The 21,054-nt window shown below is 36.1% G+C and overlaps 1 protein-coding gene across 1 annotated transcript in view; it reads right to left on the bottom strand.

Moving 5' to 3' along the window:
- Positions 1 to 21,054, bottom strand: part of LRRC7 (leucine rich repeat containing 7) — a 195,687-nt gene that overhangs the window by 62,028 nt on the left and 112,605 nt on the right. Inside the window, exons 5-11 of the mRNA XM_075287244.1 lie at positions 18,503 to 18,581; positions 14,554 to 14,643; positions 11,215 to 11,271; positions 5,392 to 5,455; positions 4,181 to 4,255; positions 2,099 to 2,243; positions 1,148 to 1,220 (exon numbers count right to left, since the gene is read on the bottom strand). Of these exons, the coding sequence (XP_075143345.1) occupies positions 1,148 to 1,220; positions 2,099 to 2,243; positions 4,181 to 4,255; positions 5,392 to 5,455; positions 11,215 to 11,271; positions 14,554 to 14,643; positions 18,503 to 18,581 (583 nt within the window). The remainder of the gene's footprint in view (positions 1 to 1,147; positions 1,221 to 2,098; positions 2,244 to 4,180; positions 4,256 to 5,391; positions 5,456 to 11,214; positions 11,272 to 14,553; positions 14,644 to 18,502; positions 18,582 to 21,054) is intronic.

The raw sequence follows: 21,054 nt of genomic DNA, 5'->3' as shown, positions 1-21,054 counted from the left end.
CTCCTATCTATCCATCTATATATCATCTATCTGTCTATCTATTTATCTATCTTCTATCTATCTATCTATCTATCTATCTTCTATCTATCTATCTATCTATCTATCTATCTTCTATCTATCTATCTATCTATCTATCTATCTATCTATCTCCTATCTATCTATCTATCTATCTATCTATCTATCTCCTATCTATCCATCTATATATCATCTATCTATCTATTTATCTATCTTCTATCTATCTATCTATCTATCTTCTATCTATCTATCTATCTATCTATCTATCTATCTATCTATCTATCTCCTATCTAATCTATCTATCTATCTATCTCCTATCTATCTATCTATCTATCTATCTATCTCCTATCTATCTATCTATCTCCTATCTATCTATCTATCTATCTATCTATCTATCTATCTATCTATCTCCTATCTATCTATTTATCTATCATCTATCTATCTATCTATCTATCTATCTATCTCCTATCTATCTATCTATCTATCTATCTATCTATCTCCTATCTATCTATCTATCTATCTATCTATCTATCTATCTATCTATCTTCTATCTATCTCCTATCTATCTCCTATCTATCTATCTATTTATCTATCTTCTATCTATCTATCTATCTATCTATCTATCTCCTATCTATCTATCTATCTATCTATCTATCTATCTCCTATCTATCTATCTATCTATCTATCTATCTATCTATTTATCTATCTTCTATCTATCTATCTATCTATCTATCTATCTATCTATCTCCTATCTATCTATCTCCTATCTATCTATCTATCTATCTATCTATCTATCTATCTATCTATCTCCTATCTATCTATCTATCTATCTATCTATCTATCTATCTATCTATTTATCTATCTTCTATCTATCTATCTATCTATCTATCTCCTATCTATCTATCTATCTATCTATCTATCTATCTATCTATCTATCTATCTATCTATCTATCTATCTATCTCCTATCTATCTATCTATCTATCTATCTTCTATCTATCTATCTCCTATCTATTTATCTATCTATCTATCTATCTATCTATCTATCTATCTCCTATCTATCTATTTAGCCCCCCCTTATACCCCCATATATACACCCCAGGAGCGGCCGTGTGTTCATGTCTCTCTACTCACTTTCCCACGGTATTTGGTAGTGCTACAAGTTGATTGTCATCTATTTTCAGAGTTGTGAGTTTTTTCAGCAGACCTGTTAAAGTAAAGTGATAGATGTCAGAGAAAGGTAGAAAGACTCGGGGCGCTGGACATTACAGTGTGAACAGATCCCCATGATGCCCATTTAGCAGGATCGGCTGATGTGCCCGGACGACCACACAAGCCGCTTTCCGCTGTAAATTTCCTACTAAGCAGTCCATTGGACTTATAAGATCCGGGCGAGGGGGACTTGCAATATTCTATTAGAGAATTTGGGGTTAATCGGGGGGAATCATTATCTAATAGAGCAAAGAACGGCTGTAAAGGGCACCTGTCTCTCTGGAGGACCCGCGACATCCAGGCATTACATGTGCAGCTTATGGACTCTAATGGCGTCTGTGTAATGATTCATTTCTCCTCTGGGAGCGCTGCAGGAAAATTGCGCACATGCTATTGGGTTCCTTTATAAGTCATGTGATCAGCGTCTTGTCAGGAGACTTGTAGACCAACGAAAAGATGTTGTTTGTTAGGGTAGAGTTACCGAAATCTAGCCGTACTTTTAATGCAGCTCTAGATGTGACTAGAGGGGGCACTACATAGTGCAGGACCAGGACAAAGGAAGTATAATTATTTTATATGTATTGAATATGAAATTCTATCTATAGTGGTTACAAAGGATTCTAGATAGTTCTACAAACAGCGCCACACCTGTCCATGGGTTGTGTCTGGTATTGCAGCTCAGATCTAATGAAGTGAATGGGGCTGAGCTGCAATACCGCACATAGCCTGTGGACAAGTGTGGCGCTGTATTAGTAAGAAAGCAGCTATGAATGTCATAACATGTTAGATGGTCACGTGACCTGTGAGAGGAGCTCTAAGACGCTGTACACACAGTCTTCATATCATATGACAGCGGAAATGTTTGCTCCTTACCTATTGAGTCAGGTAAGTGTTGCAACAAATTGGAGGAAAGTAGAAGATCTTCCAAGGACTCGCACCCGGATACCTCCAAGTCTACGCTCTCGATCCGATTCTTGGACATGTCCAGGTAGATGAGCTGCTTCAGTTTTCCTATAGACTTGTTACACACAAAGAATCTCTTTAGCCGGCCATAGGTCTGCTCAGTGAGTATTCACACCTATTGGCTATGTCATGCACTAACATTGGAAAACTCCTGTGTCTGCAGGGGGTGATATAGCAAAGCTAGGCAAAGGAATTGTAAATCAATTGCCCATAGCAACCAATAAGGTCACAGATGTGGCAATTTAAAATTGGGTGGTTACTACGGACAACTGCAGCATCAGATTGGATAAAACTCACTTATTGTGCTCAGTTATTCTCTCTCTGCTCCAAAGAGGACGATATTAGGAATATATAGATAGATAGATAGATAGATAGATAGATAGATAGATAATAGATAGATAGATAGATAGATAGATAGATAGGAGATAGATAGATAGATAGATAGATAGATAGATAATAGATAGATAGGAGATAGATAGATAGATAGATAGATAGATAGATAATAGATAGATAGGAGATAGATAGATAGATAGATAGATAGATAGATAGATAGATAGGAGATAGATAGATAGATAGATAGATAGATAGATAGATAGATAGGAGATAGATAGATAGATAGGAGATAGATAGATAGATAGATAGATAGATAGATAATAGATAGATAGGAGATAGATAGATAGATAGATAGATAGATAGATAGATAGGAGATAGATAGAAAGATAGATAGATAGATAGATAGATAGATAGATAGATAGATAGATAGGAGATAGATAGGAGATAGGTAGATAGATAGATAGATAGATAGATAGATAGATAGATAGATAGATAGATAGATAGGAGATAGATAGATAGGAGATAGATAGATAGATAGATAGATAGATAGATAGGAGATAGATAGGAGATAGGTAGATAGATAGATAGATAGATAGATAGATAGATAGGAGATAGATAGATAGGAGATAGATAGATAGATAGATAGATAGATAGATAGATAGATAGGAGATAGATAGATAGGAGATAGATAGATAGGAGATAGATAATAGATATATAGATAGATATATAGATAGATAAATAGGAGATAGATAGATAGATAGATAGATAGATAGATAGATAGATAGATAGATAGATAGGAGATAGATAGATAGATAGATAGATAGATAGATAGGAGATAGATAGATAGATAGATAGATAGATAGATAGGAGATAGATAGATAGATAGATAGATAGGAGATAGATAGATAGATAGGAGATAGATAGATAGATAGATAGATAGGAGATAGATAGATAGGAGATAGATAGATAGGAGATAGATAATAGATATATAGATAGATATATAGATAGATAAATAGGAGATAGATAGATAGATAGATAGATAGATAGATAGGAGATAGATAGATAATAGATATATAGATAGATAGATAGATAGATAGATAGATAGATAGATAGATAGGAGATAGATAGATAGATAGATAGATAGATAGATAGGAGATAGATAGATAGATAGATAGATAGATAGATAGATAGATAGGAGATAGATAGATAGATAGATAGATAGATAGGAGATAGATAGATAGATAGATAGATAGATAGATAGGAGATAGATAGATAGGAGATAGATAGATAGATAGATAGATAGATAGATAGATATGAGGTATGTAGATATAAATAGCACCATTACGGTAGATATTATACCATGATTTGTAGGGTGTAATTTGGGACCCTTTTATTTCTGGGTGAGACAAGTCTGTGTCCTCTGGGTGGAGCTGATATAAAGCAGCGGACGCTCTCTAATGTGACCGCTCCCTTACACTTCATTCAGCGCCATTTACCTTTCACAATGAGGAAATGAGGTCAAAAAGTGAATCCGCGGCCCATTAGAGAGTCAGCTGAAGACATGAGTGTCAGCCGCAGAGAGTACAGACCTTGCCCTATGTATCCTAAGAGCACGTACCCATCACCCCAAACCATGTGAGCACAGTATAAAGTGATTACCCCCGGCAGTGTCTGAAGAGAATTGTTATCTATCCACAACTCCTTCAAATTCTGTATTAGCTCCAGGCCCTCGGGCTGCAAGAGATGATAAATCAGAGATATTACATGTCTTATACAAGAAGCCCTGATACACACAGATAAAGCAGCAATACCCCACACAATGAACCCCACTATACCGCACACTGTACTCCCCACTATACCGCACACTGTACTCCCCACTATACCCCACACAATGAACCCCACTATACCGCACACTGTACTCCCCACTATACCGCACACTGTACTCCCCACTATACCGCACACTGTACTCCCCACTATACCCCACACAATGAACCCCACTATACCCCACACTGTACTCCCCACTATACCGCACACTGTACTCCCCACTATACCGCACACTGTACTCCCCACTATACCGCACACTGTACTCCCCACTATACCGCACACTGTACTCCCCACTATACTGCACACTGTACACCCTACTATACCGCACACTGTACTCCTAACTATACTGTACACTGTACACATTATACCACACATGATACACCAGACTATACTGCACACTATGCATCCTACTAAACTGCACGCTATACACTATATATATATAAAATGTATCAGGGGCGTAACTACCGTAGTAGCAGCGGAGGCGGCTGCCACAGGGCCCGGGATTTTTTTTTTTAAATAGGCCATTGCTGGTGTAACTCCAGGATGTAACGGGCCCTATTTACTGCAGTGCCGGGGGCTGCCTGAGGATGGAGCTGCCTCCTCCACGGTCCATCTTTTAACAGTAGTAAAGTCAGCAATTGCTGCCTTTGCTGCTCCACCCAATCAGGGGCCGCTTGCTGTCCGGGCCCCTGCTGTCTCCGAGCACTTACATAGTGACACCAGGCAGGGGAAACTTCCATCTTCTGGGGGTAAAAGTTTGCCACGGGGCCCCGCCACTCCTAGTTACGCCACTGATACGGTATATAAATATCAGCTTTGACTAAGATAAGTCCTGAGTGATTTAGGACGTATTATTGAAGTGCTATTGCTTTCCTCAGTGTCAGTAGATGTTGGAGCTTTCTATTGGTAAGTCCCATTTTCTCCTTTAGAAAACTAAACATCCGCACTTGGGCTACGTCAGATGTAACGGCCCCTCTACCATCCCCAGGCACATTACAATAAGTCCAATAATGTTTCCAGAACAAGAAAACCACTTGTCCTCTTACCAGCTCACTGAACTCATTATTGCCCAGGTCAAGTCTCTCCAGTTGGGTCAGCTTGCTCATTGACCTGAGATATAAAAGAGAATCGGGGGAAGAAACTTTGTTACAGTGGAAGATTCTGAGAAACAACTTAGAAAACATAAGGTTCAAGTACACTAAGTATATATGGAATGTAAGGAGAGTAGAACTATCTATCTATCTATCTATCTATCTATCTATCTATCTATCTCCTATCTATCTATCTATCTATCTATCTATCTCCTATCTATCTATCTATCTATCTATCTATCATCTATCTATCTATTTATCTATCTATCTCCTATCTATCTATCTATCTATCTATCTATCTATCTATCTCCTATCTATCTATCTATCTATCTATCTATCTATCTATCTCCTATCTATCTATCTATCTATCTATCTATCTATCTATCTATCTATCTATCTATCTATCTCCTATCTATCTATCTATCTATCTATCTATCTATCTATCTCATTCATACATATCTATTTTATATTTATCTATAGATAGTTATGACACTATTTCTAGAAGAAATCAGCCTTCTTTATTTTATAAATCATCCAATACATCAGGGTCTAACATGACCACTATTCACACTGACCGGTCACTGTTATAGGTGCACAATGATCAGATTTTCCCTATATAGGTTGAGCTCTAGTCAATAATACATCCGATGCTCATCTTGTGTTTTGGCCTCAGCAGGCCGATTCTATAGAAAGTGTACATGAAATAGATCAAACTGATCCATCATCAAAGACTGTTACAGGTTCAAGCCTTCACAGAAGCGTCTGCCTGACTGCAGCAGTGACTTTGTGCGGTAGTAACTGCGAGTGGATGAGTATAAAAGGTCAGGACATACTTTTAACACAGTGAGATGATGTGACAGAACCAGCAAGCAAATATTCAGCAGAACTCCAGATTAGAAGAAGATTCTAACAATAAACTTTGTGAACTTTAAGAACAGGAAGGATTTGTTATAGGAAGAAAGGGTTTAAGAATTGTTATAAATACAACAATAGAAAAGTTACAAAATGTAGAAGAATTTCGATAAAATTTATTGGGCAGTATTATAGTAACTATATTCATGTACATAGGAGGTAGTATTATAGTAGTTATATTCTTGTACATGGGAGAAGTATTATAGTAGTTATATTCTTGTACATAGGAGTAGTATTATAGTAGTTATATTCTTGTACATAGGAGTAGTATTATAGTAGTTATATTCTTGTACATAGGAGCAGTATTATAGTAGTTATATTCATGTACATAGGGGGCAGTATTATAGTAGTTATATTCATGTACATAGGAGTAGTATTATAGTAGTTATATTCTTGTATATAGAAGCAGTATTATAGTAGTTATATTCTTGTACATAGGAGTAGTATTATAGTAGTTATATTCATGTACATAGGAGGTAGTATTATAGTAGTTATATTCTTGTACATAGGAGTAGTATTATAGTAGTTATATTCTTGTACATAGGAGTAGTATTATAGTAGTTATATTCATGTACATAGGAGGTAGTATTATAGTAGTTATATTCTTGTACATAGGAGGCAGTATTATAGTAGTTATATTCTTGTACATAGGAGTAGTATTATAGTAGTTATATTCTTGTACATAGGAGCAGTATTATAGTAGTTATATTCTTGTACATAGGAGCAGTATTATAGTAGTTATATTCATGTACATAGGAGGTAGTATTATAGTAGTTATATTCTTGTACATAGGGGGTAGTATTATAGTAGTTATATTCTTGTACATAGGAGCAGTATTATAGTAGTTATATTCTTGTACATAGGAGGTAGTATTATAGTAGTTATATTCTTGTACATAGGGGGTAGTATTATAGTAGTTATTTTCTTGTACATAGGAGTAGTATTATAGTAGTTATATTCTTGTACATAGGAGTAGTATTATAGTAGTTATTTTCTTGTACATAGGAGTAGTATTATAGTAGTTATATTCTTGTACATAGGAGGTAGTATTATAGTAGTTATATTCTTGTACATAGAAGTAGTATTATAGTAGTTATATTCTTGTACATAGGGGGTAGTATTATAGTAGTTATATTCTTGTACATAGGGGGTAGTATTATAGTAGTTATATTCTTGTACATAGGGGGTAGTATTATAGTAGTTATTTTCTTGTACATAGGAGTAGTATTATAGTAGTTATTTTCTTGTACATAGGAGTAGTATTATAGTAGTTATATTCTTGTACATAGGAGGTAGTATTATAGTAGTTATATTCTTGTACATAGGAGTAGTATTATAGTAGTTATATTCTTGTACATAGGGGGTAGTATTATAGTAGTTATATTCTTGTACATAGGTGTAGTATTATAGTAGTTATATTCTTGTACATAGGAGCAGTATTATAGTAGTTATATTCTTGTACATAGGGGGTAGTATTATAGTAGTTATATTCTTGTACATAGGAGCAGTATTATAGTAGTTATATTCTTGTACATAGGAGCAGTATTATAGTAGTTATATTCTTGTACATAGGGGCAGTATTATAGTAGTTATATTCTTGTACATAGGAGTAGTATTATAGTAGTTATATTCTTGTACATAGGAGTAGTATTATAGTAGTTATATTCTTGTATATAGGAGTAGTATTATAGTAGTTATATTCTTGTACATAGGAGGTAGTATTACCTTAGAGCTTTAGTCACCACCGGTCTTTCAGGCATAGCCTTATCTCCAGAATGACAGATAACCCTTTCCTTGCTGATGTGTTTGTTCACTACCTGAGCTCAGTTTTTGGAATATAATAAAGCGTTTGACTTTTAGAAGGTGTTTTCCATTTTTATAACATTCATAAAACCCTAATTGGTGAACGATCAGAGGAGCTTTGTCAGTATTTTACCCCGGCTCTTAAATTCCTTTATTTATCTTTATTGTCTTGCCTCTCAATATCGACCCTTATAAACTCAGCTTTTTCACTTTATTTTATGGCCCCATCAAGTCCTCTCATAATGTTAATGTCCTATCAGATCTCGGCATATTTCCATGTCCATTTTCTTGGGTTGATGAAAATATTTTATGGAAAGGAAATTAAACATATAATTTATTCATCTATAAACAATGTAACGGAATAAAAGCCACAAGGGAAAAACAAATATAATATTGGGCTTCGCATATCAAAAGCATCTTAGAATAGAACTTTCACATCGGCCAATCAGAGTCCAGGTGTCATATTAACCATGTAGTGTCGTAATAGAAATCTAGGCTCTGATTGGCTGATACGGGTACAAAATGTTCCGTTCCCTTTCATGAGAAAGAGTTTGGAGGAAATTTTTGAAATCTGGTTCATCCAAAAGTTTTTTGTAGCAACTAATCAAATTTCAGGACTCTACTTAGGAGTTAAAACTGCAGATCTGCTGCTCCCTTTTAGTGACCCCACATATTATAATGGCCCAACACCATATAATGTCCCTAAGTGACTCCAACCCGATCTGATTCCCCCTTAGGACCCCACACTCAATATAATGCTCCCTTAATAATCCTTACACCAAATAATCCTCCCATGGTGACTCCTACACACCACCCAAGACAACAGGACTGTGTCCGAGATCTAGGACTAACCTACGGAATCTTAGAGAGAAGTAAAAGGAAGAAATGTATCAACACCGGCTTCTATTCTAAATCTAAGGTAGGGCCGGCCCATTAGAGAATTTGCATTGGGGCCCAAAAGCTTCATGGCATGGATTGATTCTAGAGCAGCCATATTGAATGTCAATCAGATTTTCCAGATACAGATCTAAGAGACCAAATAACAATACTCACAGCTGGAGGACAATCCAATGATTTATACAGAGTAGTGGTCTAAGAGAAGGGGATTGGTGTGATCCTGCCCACCGGTATTGTACCAGGTGACTAATGTACAGCTCTATACAGACCACATATGGAATATTTCCATCTCGGAGTACAGGTAACGCCGGCTCCAAGCTGTGATATTTGGATTGCCTTTGTCGACGTGACACATCGAAAGATTTAGGATTCCGAGTGGAAAGTTTCCATAGCAACAAGATTTACTGCAAAGTTGAATTATTGGCTGAACGCTGAGAATGACATTTTCCTAAACTTCACCTTTATTATAAATGCAACAGCTTTCTAATTTACCATGAAAGGGAAAGTGTCACAGAATCTTCTATTATTGTAATGTAAACCAGAAAGGAAATCTGTAATTTTGCTAATCTGGTTATATTTTTCTAATGCTGAATTCTTTAATTCTATTTTCTATAAATAATTATAAGATCTGCATCAGATCTAAACTAGTCTAAACTGCAACTATAATACTATACTATAATACTGCCCCGATCTACAAGAATATAACTACTATAATACTACTCCTATGTACAAGAATATAACTACTATAATACTACCTCCTATGTACAAGAATATAACTACTATAATACTACTCCTATGTACAAGAATATAACTACTATAATACTGCTCCTATGTACAAGAATATAACTACTATAATACTGCCCCTATGTACAAGAATATAACTACTATAATACTGCCCCCTATGTACAAGAATATAACTACTATAATACTGCTCCTATGTACAAGAATATAACTACTATAATACTACTCCTATGTACAAGAATATAACTACTATAATACTGCCCCCTATGTACAAGAATATAACTACTATAATACTACCTCCTATGTACAAGAATATAACTACTATAATACTACCTCCTATGTACAAGAATATAGCTACTATAATACTACTCCTATGTACAAGAATATAACTACTATAATACTACTCCTATGTACAAGAATATAACTACTATAATACTGCTCCTATGTACAAGAATATAACTACTATAATACTGCTCCTATGTACAAGAATATAACTACTATAATACTGCTCCTATGTACAAGAATATATCTACTATAATACTACCTCCTATGTACAAGAATATAACTACTATAATACTGCTCCTATGTACAAGAATATAACTACTATAATACTGTTCCTGTGTACAAGAATATAATATAATATATATATAAGTCCTGAGTCTGCCGCTCTCTGTACTACTATTGTGTATAGATCGCCCCCTCCAAACTTTCTAATCTTCCCAATTGTGCTCTGATAAATGAGTCTAATAAAACAAGAGAGGCAGCGTCGGGCGGAGAAGCTTCTTAATCTAATTAATCTTCTTGTGGGTCAGACTGTAAATAGAATATCCTGAAACAGAAATGGGAAATTGATTAGATACTTTGGGCTACAACGTGTCTATCACCCAAGATGATGTATAAGGGGGTCGCCTGCAAGGTCACCAAACACTGCGAGTCCTACAAATCCTCGCTACTAGTTGCTCAGTTACTGCAGGGCTGCTTAAAGGGACGATCCTCTGAAGAGCAGATTAAGCGTTACCTAAGAATTCCCACCAGATATAATGGAGTCTGACCCCGGGGGGTTCTCCTGGCCTTCCATTTAATAATATCTGCTGATATCTGATGAGCGCCTGCACTGGCAATGGTTTTTCTATGGCTGGGTGACATCAGCAGGTCTCTGTCATCCTGTGTGATCAGCCGTCACCGCCACATCCTCCTGCTCCGATATATATGATGTATGGCCCAGTACAGATCTGCTCGGTGACAGGTAATGATGTTGTCCCACTGATTTCTACCATAGAAACCAGTAAGGGATCCGGGTCCAAGCAGATCTGAGGATTTTGGGTGAAAACCAGTTTGGAGTGTGTAATGGTGCCCAGGATGGTCGTCTATGGACCCCCGGGGTGAATTAGTAAATTAGGAAATATGTGTTTCACATCGACTTACTTTGGTAACGTTTTCAAATGATTTTCTCTTAGCTCCAATATCCGCAATTTGCTTAGCCTGTGAAAGAGAAAGCAGAGTGAAATATGCATAGATAGAAAGATAGAAAGATAGAAAGATAGATAGATAGATAGATAGATAGATAGATAGATAGATAGAAGATAGATAGATAGATAGATAGATAGATAGATAGAAAGATAGATAGATAGATAGATAGATGATAGATAGATGATAGATAGATAGATAGATAGATAGATAGATAGATAGAAGATAGATAGATAGATAGATAGATAGATAGATGATAGATAGATAGATAGATAGATAGATAGATAGATAGATAGATAGAAGATAGATAGATAGATAGATAGATAGATAGATGATAGATAGATAGATAGATAGATAGAAGATAGATAGATAGATAGATAGATAGATAGATGATAGATAGATAGATAGATAGATAGATAGATAGAAGATAGATAGATAGATAGATAGATAGATGATAGATAGATAGATAGATAGAAGATAGATAGATAGATAGATAGATAGATGATAGATAGATAGATAGATAGATAGATAGATAGAAGATAGATAGATAGATAGATAGATAGATGATAGATAGATAGATAGATAGATAGATAGATAGATAGATAGAAGATAGATAGATAGATAGATAGATAGGAGATAGATAGATAGATAGATAGATAGGAGATAGATAGATAGATAGATAGATAGATAGATAGATAGATGATAGATAGATAGATAGATAGATAGATAGATAGATAGAAGATAGATAGATAGATAGATAGATAGGAGATAGATAGATAGATAGATAGATAGATAGATAGATAGGAGATAGATAGATAGATAGATAGATAGATAGATAGATAGGAGATAGATAGATAGATAGATAGATAGATAGGAGATAGATAGATAGGAGATAGATAGATAGATAGATAGGAGATAGATACATAGATAGATAGATAGATAGATAGATAGATAGATAGATAGATAGATAGGAGATAGATAGATAGATAGATAGGAGATAGATAGATAGATAGATAGATAGGAGATAGATAGATAGATAGATAGATAGATAGATAGATAGATAGAAAGATAGATAGGAGATAGATACATAGATAGATAGACAGATAGATAGATAGATAGGAGATAGATACATAGATAGATAGATAGATAGATAGATAGATAGGAGATAGATAGATAGATAGATAGATAGATAGGAGATAGATAGATAGATAGATAGATAGATAGATAGATAGATAGATAGATAGGAGATAGATAGATAGATAGATAGATAGATAGATAGATAGATAGATAGATAGGAGATGGATAAGTGCAATGTGGCCCATGATGGTTGCAGCATTGTTACATGACGAAAATTAAATGTCAGATTCTTGATGATAAAATGGAAGCGACATGATATAAATCACAAGATAAAAATATCACGGCTTCCCAAAAGGGGATAGTGCGCCGAGTCTGCCCGCATCGTGACTCATAAATCTTTACTTAATTACATATTATAAAAGACATGTAAATATAGAGAATGTGTCACAGAAATATCCAACATTCCTTACAGTGTGAACAGCTCCTAATTATTACCAAACTGCAAATACTTAATAGTAATAAATATATGGCTATAAGATAGATAAATAGATAGATAGGAGATAGATAGATAGATAGATAGATAGATAGATAGATAGATAGGAGATAGATAGATAGATAGATAGATAGATAGGAGATAGATAGATAGATAGATAGATAGATAGATAGATAGGAGATAGATAGATAGATAGATAGATAGATAGATAGGAGATAGATAGATAGATAGATAGATAGATAGATAGATAGATAGGAGATAGATAGATAGATAGATAGATGGATGGATAGATAGGAGATAGATAGATAGAAAGATAGAAAGATAGATAGATAGATAGATAGATAGATAGATAGGAGATAGATAGATAGATAGATAGATAGGAGATAGATAGATAGATAGATAGATAGATAGATAGATAGGAGATAGATAGATAGATAGATAGATAGGAGATAGATAGATAGATAGATAGATAGGAGATAGATAGATAGATAGATAGATAGATAGATAGATAGGAGATAGATAGATAGATAGATAGATAGGAGATAGATAGATAGATAGATAGATAGATAGATAGATAGATGTCTCAGGAGTAACTAATACTATCCTACTAATTCCTACTAATATTATAAATGTGAAAGTTTGTGAGTTTGGATGTTTGTTCCTCGATCATACAAAAACGGCTGAACGGACTTGCATGAAATTTGCCACATACATAGATAGGAACCCCGATTAAAACATAGGCTACTTTTTATCTCAGTAAATGACATCACTACACGACCACAGTGAAGGAATTTAGGTTCACACAACACTAAAGGACCTGTGATGACATCATCACAGGTCCTTGAGCCATTCTAGGATAGGATCATGCTAGGCAGTGGGCGGAGCTACACACTATTTTGTGGGTGGAGCTATATAGGATGAAGCTGCACAGTGTGAAAGCTGATGAAAATGAAGTCTCATGGAAGATTAGGAGAATACAGAACATGCAGGCTGTGTGTGGGCAAGAGGAGTATATCGGGTGTAGAGTTTCAGTGAGTACGACGGGGAATGTGTTGTTCTGCCTCTGGGGGGGAGAACTTTGGCACATTTCAGCAACATCCATTCAGCCCTTTGTAACACAGAAGCTGCTCAGACAGTCATATAACAAAATCCCTGTAAAAACAATTGCCCGATGTAGCAGAGCTTATGCAGCACTGTAGCACAACTCTATAGTCTCTCCAGGAGCAGGCTGATCAAACGTTGACACATTTCAGCAACATCCATTCAGCCCTTTGTTACACAGAAGCTGCTCCCACTCTGACATAAGAACACCCCTATAATCAAAATGGCCAGATGTAGCAGAGCTTAGGCAGCGCTGTAGCACAGCTGAGTACGCTCTCCATATGCAGAGATGTACATACAGCTGAGTATGCTGCGCATATGCTGCGATGTAGCAGAGCTGAGACGCGGGAGCAGGCGGATCATCCACAATAGCAATTGGCTAAATATAAGTGGCTCTGCGCCAACACCAACCCGCAGACGAAGTCACGGGCAGATGCTAGTATATATATAAATGATACCATAATAGGTAATACAAAAATCACTTTTTTATTGAAAGTTACATCATGTAGGGTATTACGGTATTATTTATCACACTGTATGTACATAAAGATGGAAAGTGGATAGAAAAACAGAACTAGAACATACACTTCTCTGTGATATCATCCCAAGGGTTAGAGTCAGCTCACCTTCCAAAATTGGCTGGAAGATACTCAAGAAAGGCATCATTAAGGTACAGCTGAGATAAATTAAGAAGCTGCGTAAAGCCATCCGGTAGCCTGAGAAGAGGAAAGAAGTGAGAAGTATCTGTAATATCACATATCCACCATCAGTACTGTCACATCCCGGGGTACATGGAAACTTACCCTACAGCTCATCACTGTGTGTATTATCCTGTACTGTGACATCACTGTGTGTATTATCCTGTACTGTGACATCACTGTGTGTATTATCCTGTACTGTGACATCACTGTGTGTATTATCTCTGTACTGTGACATCACTGTGTGTATTATCCCTGTACTGTGACATCACTGTGTGTATTATCCTGTACTGTGACATCACTTTGTGTATTATCCCTGTACTGTGACATCACTGTGTGTATTATCCTGTACTGTGACATCACTGTGTGTATTATCCTGTACTGTGACATCACTGTGTGTATTATCCCTGTACTGTGAAATCACTGTGTGTATTATCCTGTACTGTGACATCACTGTGTGTATTATCCTGTACTGTGACATCACTGTGTGTATTATCTCTGTACTGTGACATCACTGTGTGTATTATCCTGTACTGTGACATCACTGTGTGTATTATCCTGTACTGTGACATCACTGTGTGTATTATCCTGTACCGTGACATCACTGTGTGTATTATCCCTGTACTGTGACATCACTGTGTGTATTATCTCTGTACTGTGACATCACTGTGTGTATTATCTCTGTACTGTGACATCACTGTGTGTATTATCCTGTACTGTGACATCACTGTGTGTATTATCTCTGTACTGTGACATCACTGTGTGTATTATCCCTGTACTGTGACATCACTGTGTGTATTATCCTGTACTGTGACATCACTGTGTGTATTATCTCTGTACTGTGACATCACTGTGTGTATTATCCCTGTACTGTGACATCACTGTGTGTATTATCCTGTACTGTGACATCACTGTGTGTATTATCTCTGTACTGTGACATCACTGTGTGTATTATCTCTGTACTGTGACATCACTGTGTGTATTATCTCTGTACTGTGACATCACTGTGTGTATTATCCTGTACTGTGACATCACTGTGTGTATTATCCCTGTACTGTGACATCACTGTGTGTATTATCCTGTACTGTGACATCACTGTGTGTATTATCCCTGTACTGTGACATCACTGTGTGTATTATCCTGTACTGTGACATCACTGTGTGTATTATCTCTGTACTGTGACATCACTGTGTGTATTATCTCTGTACTGTGACATCACTGTGTATTATCCCTGTACTGTGACATCACTGTGTGTATTATCCTGTACTGTGACATCACTGTGTGTATTATCCCTGTACTGTGACATCACTGTGTGTATTATCCTGTACTGTGACATCACTGTGTGTATTATCTCTGTACTGTGACATCACTGTGTGTATTATCTCTGTACTGTGACATCACTGTGTGTATTATCCCTGTACTGTGACATCACTGTGTGTATTATCCTGTACTGTGACATCACTGTGTGTATTATCCTGTACTGTGACATCACTGTGTGTATTATCCTCTATTGTGACATCACTGTGTGTATTATCTCTGTACGGTGACATCACTGTGTGTATTATCCCTGTACTGTGACATCACTGTGTGTATTATCTCTGTACTTTGACATCACTGTGTGTATTATCTCTGTACTGTGACATCACTGTGTGTATTATCCTGTACTGTGACATCACTGTGTGTATTATCCCTGTACTGTGACATCACTTTGTGTATTATCCTGTACTGTGACATCACTGTGTGTATTATCTCTTTACTGTGACATCACTGTGTGTATTATCTCTGTACTGTGACATCACTGTGTGTATTATCTCTGTACTGTGACATCACTGTGTGTATTATCTCTGTACTGTGACATCACTGTGTGTATTATCTCTGTACTGTGACATCACTGTGTGTATTATCTCTGTACTGTGACATCACTGTGTGTATTATCTCTGTACTGTGACATCACTGTGTGTATTATCCCTGTACTGTGACATCACTGTGTGTATTATCCTGTACTGTGACATCACTGTGTGTATTATCCTCTATTGTGACATCACTGTGTGTATTATCCCTGTACTGTGACATCACTGTGTGTATTATCTCTGTAGTGTGACATCACTGTGTGTATTATCTCTGTACTGTGACATCACTGTGTGTATTATCCCTGTACTGTGACATCACTGTGTGTATTATCTCTGTACTGTGACATCATTGTGTGTATTATCTCTGTACTGTGACATCACTGTGTGTATTATCCTGTACTGTGACATCACTGTGTGTATTATCTCTGTACTGTGACATCACTGTGTGTATTATCTCTGTACTGTGACATCACTGTGTGTATTATCTCTGTACTGTGACATCACTGTGTGTATTATCCCTGTACTGTGACATCACTTTGTGTATTATCCTGTACTGTGACATCACTGTGTGTATTATCTCTGTACTGTGACATCACTGTGTGTATTATCCCTGTACTGTGACATCACTTTGTGTATTATCCTGTACTGTGACATCACTGTGTGTATTATCTCTGTACTGTGACATCACTGTGTGTATTATCTCTGTACTGTGACATCACTGTGTGTATTATCCCTGTACTGTGACATCACTGTGTGTATTATCCTGTACTGTGACATCACTGTGTGTATTATCCCTGTACTGTGACATCACTGTGTGTATTATCCTGTACTGTGACATCACTGTGTGTATTATCCTGTACTGTGACATCACTGTGTGTATTATCTCTGTACTGTGACATCACTGTGTGTATTATCTCTGTACTGTGACATCACTGTGTATTATCTCTGTACTGTGACATCACTGTGTGTATTATCCTGTACTGTGACATCACTGTGTGTATTATCTCTGTACTGTGACATCACTGTGTGTATTATCTCTGTACTGTGACATCACTGTGTGTATTATCCCTGTACTGTTACATCACTGTGTGTATTATCTCTGTACTGTGACATCACTGTGTGTATTATCCTGTACTGTGACATCACTGTGTATTATCCTGTACTGTGACATCACTGTGTGTATTATCCTGTACTGTGACATCACTGTGTGTATTATCCTGTACTGTGACATCACTGTGTGTATTATCCTGTACTGTGACATCACTGTGTGTATTATCCTGTACTGTGACATCACTGTGTGTATTATCCCTGTACTGTGACATCACTGTGTGTATTATCTCTGTAGTGTGACATCACTGTGTGTATTATCTCTGTACTGTGACATCACTGTGTGTGTTATCTCTGTACTGTGACATCATTGTGTGTATTATCTCTGTACTGTGACATCACTGTGTGTATTATCCTGTACTGTGACATCACTGTGTGTATTATCCCTGTACTGTGACATCACTGTGTGTATTATCTCTGTACTGTGACATCACTGTGTGTATTATCCTGTACTGTGACATCACTGTGTGTATTATCTCTGTACTGTGACATCACTGTGTGTATTATCCTGTACTGTGACATCACTGTGTGTATTATCCTGTACTGTGACATCACTGTGTGTATTATCTCTGTACTGTGACATCACTGTGTGTATTATCTCTGTACTGTGACATCACTGTGTGTATTATCTCTGTACTGTGACATCACTGTGTGTATTATCCCTGTACTGTGACATCACTGTGTGTATTATCCCTGTACTTTGACATCACTGTGTGTATTATCCTGTACTGTGACATCACTGTGTGTATTATCCCTGTACTGTGACATCACTGTGTGTATTATCCCTGTACTGTGACATCACTGTGTGTATTATCCCTGTACTGTGACATCACTGTGTGTATTATCCCTGTAATGTGACATTATTAGTTATTCAGTATAGTCCTCATTTTGTTACTCTCCATAGATTGGGGGTCACTTACTTTGATATAGGGTTCACGCTGGCCTCTACTATTGTTAAACATTTACAGCATTTGATATTATCTGGAAATTCTTGTATACCTGGATGAAGAAAAGGGAACATAATATAATTAATAGAACAGAATGTGGAATCAGGTGCCAAATATTCTATTATATTACAGTCTATGTGCAACTATTTCCTGCACTGCGATGGGTGGTCAAGGTATTTGTAGCTCAAATGTTGTATGCTTCTTGACCTGACCACATATATACAGGATCACATATATACTGGATCACATATATACAGATTCACATATATACGGGATCACATATATACTGGATCACATATATACGGGATCACATATATACGGGATCACATATATACTGGATCACATATATACGGGATCACATATATACTGGATCACATATATACGGGATCACATATATACGGGATCACATATATACTGGATCACATATATACAGGATCACATATATACTGGATCACATATATACTGGATCACATATATACGGGATCACATATATACGGGATCACATATATATGGGATCACATATATACTGGATCACATATATACGGGATCACATATATACGGGATCACATATATACTGGATCACAAATATACGGGATCACAAATATACGGGATCACATATATACTGCATCACATATATACGGGATCACATATATACTGGATCACATATATACGGGATCACATATATACTGGATCACATATATACTGGATCACATATATACGGGATCACAAATATACGGGATCACATATATACGGGATCACATATATACTGGATCACATATATACTGGATCACATATATACAGGATCATATATATACTGGATCACATATATACTGGATCACATATATACTGGATCACATATATACGGGATCACATATACACGGGATCACATATATACTGCATCACATATATATGGGATCACATATATACTGGATCACATATATACGGGATCACATATATACTGGATCACATATATACTGGATCACAAATATACGGGATCACATATATACGGGATCACATATATACTGGATTACATATATACTGGATCACATATATATGGGATCACATATATACAGGATCAGATATATACGGGATCACATATACAGTATACTGGATCACATATATACGGGATCACATATATACTGCATCACATATATACTGGATCACATATATACGGGATCATAAATATACGGGATCACATATATACGGGATCACATATATACGGGATCACATATATACAGGATCAGATATATACGGGATCACATATATACTGGATCACATATATACGGGATCACATATATACAGGATCAGATATATACGGGATCACATATATACTGGATCACATATATACAGGATCACATATACACGGGATCACATATATACTGCATCACATATATACTGGATCACATATATACTGGATCACATATATACGGGATCACATATATATGGGATCACATATATACTGGATCACATATATACTGGATCACATATATACTGGATCACATATATACTGGATCATATATATACTGGATCACATATATACGGGATCACATATATATGGGATCACATATATACTGGATCACATATATACTGGATCACATATATACTGGATCATATATATACTGGATCACATATATACGGGATCACATATATACAGGATCAGATATATACGGGATCACATATATACTGGATCACATATATACGGGATCACATATACACGGGATCACATATATACTGCATCACATATATACTGGATCACATATATACTGGATCACATATATACGGGATCACATATATATGGGATCACATATATACTGGATCACATATATACTGGATCACATATATACTGGATCACATATATACTGGATCATATATATACTGGATCACATATATACGGGATCACATATATATGGGATCACATATATACTGGATCACATATATACTGGATCACATATATACTGGATCATATATATACTGGATCACATATATACGGAATCACACAAATTTCACTTTATCACTGTATGATGCAAAGTTCTGCAACGTTATACATTGGATATGAATTCCTCCCTATATATATATATATATATGTATCTATATCCCCGGCAGATGTAATGACTCGGGATCCCTCACCTAGGCCGGGCCACACCACTACTCTGATTTACATCCATGTGCATAAAATATTTATGGCCACCACAAGATGAGGACTAAATAATTGATGTGTATGGGACGTCATCCTCACCAATTACACAACTGCAGGGACATCCCGGACATGTACCAAAGGTGGTGGGCTACAAGGGGAGGCCGACCAAAGGGAACGTGTGACCAGAAAAACTCTACTATTTTTTAAATCAAGTTTTTCAGAATTTTTAACGATTTTTGTTTTAATGTTCAACGTTATTATCAATTTTTTTTAATAAAGTATCAAATCCTGCAATTTTCAGTCTGGCCACTAAACCTAATAATAGACTACTAATGCCCAGTTCGGTAAAGGCTTTCCTTTCAGCAGTTATCTCATTTCCATCACCTTC

The sequence above is a fragment of the Leptodactylus fuscus genome, chromosome 9, assembly GCF_031893055.1.
Source record: "Leptodactylus fuscus isolate aLepFus1 chromosome 9, aLepFus1.hap2, whole genome shotgun sequence".
Classification (NCBI taxonomy): Eukaryota; Metazoa; Chordata; class Amphibia; order Anura; family Leptodactylidae; genus Leptodactylus; species Leptodactylus fuscus.
The sequence above is the reverse complement of the archived record's forward strand: the minus strand, read 5'-3'. Positions and strand labels throughout refer to the sequence as shown.